Source organism: Lontra canadensis, unplaced genomic scaffold (genome assembly GCF_010015895.1).
Source record: "Lontra canadensis isolate GAN:19392208 unplaced genomic scaffold, GSC_riverotter_1.0 scaffold4462, whole genome shotgun sequence".
NCBI classification, from domain to species: Eukaryota; Metazoa; Chordata; class Mammalia; order Carnivora; family Mustelidae; genus Lontra; species Lontra canadensis.
In genome coordinates, this window is record NW_022635443.1 from 1 (window position 1) to 2,320 (window position 2,320).

Genomic DNA, 2,320 nt, shown 5'->3' on the forward strand with positions numbered 1-2,320 from the left:
ATAGATCTACATATATAGATCTAACTATATAGATTTATCTAGATACAGATAGACTATCTATTGATTAGAATATAGTCTATTGATTTGAAAAAGCTCAGTAAAAACTGAGAGCTCATTATTAATTGTATTCTGTTAAGGGCCTACTTCTTGCCAGGCAGAATTCAGTTTGACCAGAAGAGGAGGGGTGCTGGACTGGTAAGACCTATTTTTAGAAACTCCGCTAAATACATGAATGGAAAAATCTGAGGATAGTAGGTCCTGCCTAATAGGTGAGGATGAGGGAAAAATGGGTAATCATAGCTCACACACACCTGATCTTGTTTCACAGTCATGTGAAACAAACACAGCCCCCAATTTTATAAAGAATTCCTGGGTTTACTCATCTGGCTAAAATATCAAATTTCATTCATTGAATGACACTTCTACTTTCACAAGATCATTAAAAATAGTTTCCATTTCTTCTAAAACTGCATAAAATATGAAAAAAAAATCAACTTATTTCACAGAAATGAATCCCTGTATTAATCCTTTGGTGTATTCAATTTCAGCATTTTTCTTTTCATGTACTAAATACATAAATGCAAGATTTGAAGTAAAAATACAGAGGTTGCTTTCTTTAGACTGCTTTATTGGTTTTATAATATATATTGTAATAATAATGACCATCTTTCCAGGCAATAGGCAAAGCTGTCCTGCTAACAGAATCTTACAGATTGGATCAAAAACACAACATTCAACTCAAAGTAGTAATAGACACACCAGAAATGAGTGACATCAAAAGGTTTACAACAAACGTATATCATGAACATTTAACTTTAGAAAGTAGATGTCTCCCTGTTAACTTCAGGGAAAACATCAGGATTCAAGGCATAAGGCAAAACTCATCACGATGATCATGGTGAGGGGGGTCAATGCTAACTGCCCGCAAACTATGACTGAATTGCTTTTCCTTCAGCTTTTGCATGAGTTGTCTCATCTCCTCCCCAATCCTTTTCATATTCTCTTCTCTCATCCTTCCCTGTGGCTCTCCAAGCCTCTGAATCATGTCCCATCTATACTGCTGGTTGGGCTGCCTAACACAGAACCACCTACGATTTACTCTAGGCATACAATATTCACCAGTGTCCAAAGGGAGGGCCAAGGGCTCTCCTTTATTAGCAATTTCCTCCTTTTCATCCTTTTTTTCATTTTCCTGGTCGGTATTTTCCATGTTGAGATTTTTTACTGCTTGTTCCTCTTTGGACGCCATTGCTCCTAGGAGACAAAAGACAAAAGAAGGGGTTGAGTTTTGAGTGGACGTGTCAGCACCGAGGACAGAGGCCTTACAACTCATCTTTCAGAGCCCAGGATATCAGCGGTTTTTAAATTTTCATTTTCCTACCTGAAAAGCTTTGTGCGTCCTCTAGGGGGCCTCCAAGTCCGGATTCCCACCCCACTTCTCTGTCCTACCTCCCCCCAAACCCACCATTTTCCTACAGATCCATCCCCAGACTTCTGCAGTCGCCAAAATGGAGGACGGGGGACATGGGATAGGGTAGTTGGAAGGGGGTCTCAAACTGGGCTCTGCACCCTCCCCCAACACTGACCCCAGCACCGACCTGGGCCTATCCTTGCTGTCTCCTCCTTCTCCCAATTCTCGCCGTGAGTGCGCCGCCGCGACACTTGACAACTACACGCGCAGACCTGCAGAGGACCACGGTGGAGGGAACAGGGAACTGTTGCGAAGCGCTTGGCGCCGACCCGCCAGCACCTGGTCCCTTCCAGGTCCGGGGCCTCCTAGCCGCCCCCATCCGTATCTCCCACCTTCACCCGTAGCTTCCCCGCACCCCGCCCCGGAGGTCCACCATTTTCCTGTAGGAACTCCGGGGTGTTTCCCAATCGCTCTTAGTTGCTCTGCTGCCCTCCCTAACGCGCCAGCCCCCTTACCCCAGGGGCCCACTACTGATGTTCCCAAGAATGCCAGGTCTGGAGAAAGCTACTGGCGACCCGTTCCGCTGATCCCCTGTGCCAGCTGTGAGAATAGGCGGACCGACGCCGCCCTGGCCTCGCGCACAGGCCCGGGAGCCATTACCTGTCCTGCTTTCCTCCAGCCCAATGCCAGCCCGCCAGCTGCAGGACAGCAGGGAGCCAGTAGCCAGAAGGGACTGAGGAAAGCACCGGAAGGCTGCGTCGCTCTGCAGCTCCAGGTCACGTGAGGGCCTCGCGTCACCAACTAGCTCTCTCCCCTCCCACTCCACTCCCACCAGCAGGCACTGAGATCTACTAGACCCTGGCCCCCACCTCTGCACTCACCAACCCTCCCTCTGCCTGTGCACTGTGC

The 2,320-nt window shown here is 47.6% G+C and overlaps 1 protein-coding gene across 1 annotated transcript; it reads right to left on the bottom strand.

The window, feature by feature from the left end:
- Window positions 1-694: 694 nt before the first annotated feature.
- Window positions 695-2,078, bottom strand: LOC116863884 (protein BEX1-like). The gene is made up of 3 exons (XM_032851191.1): window positions 2,072-2,078; window positions 1,599-1,683; window positions 695-1,254 (listed from the first exon to the last, which is right to left on the bottom strand). Exon 3 carries the CDS (start codon window positions 1,247-1,249, stop codon window positions 863-865), a length of 387 nt encoding a protein of 128 aa, XP_032707082.1. The 5' UTR covers window positions 1,250-1,254; window positions 1,599-1,683; window positions 2,072-2,078; the 3' UTR covers window positions 695-862.
- Between the last annotated feature and the right edge of the window lie 242 nt (window positions 2,079-2,320).

Bases quoted from the DNA above. Each gene is read 5' to 3' on its own strand.
- LOC116863884 (XM_032851191.1), bottom strand. From the start codon at position 1,249: ATGGCGTCCAAAGAGGAACAAGCAGTAAAAAATCTCAACATGGAAAAT.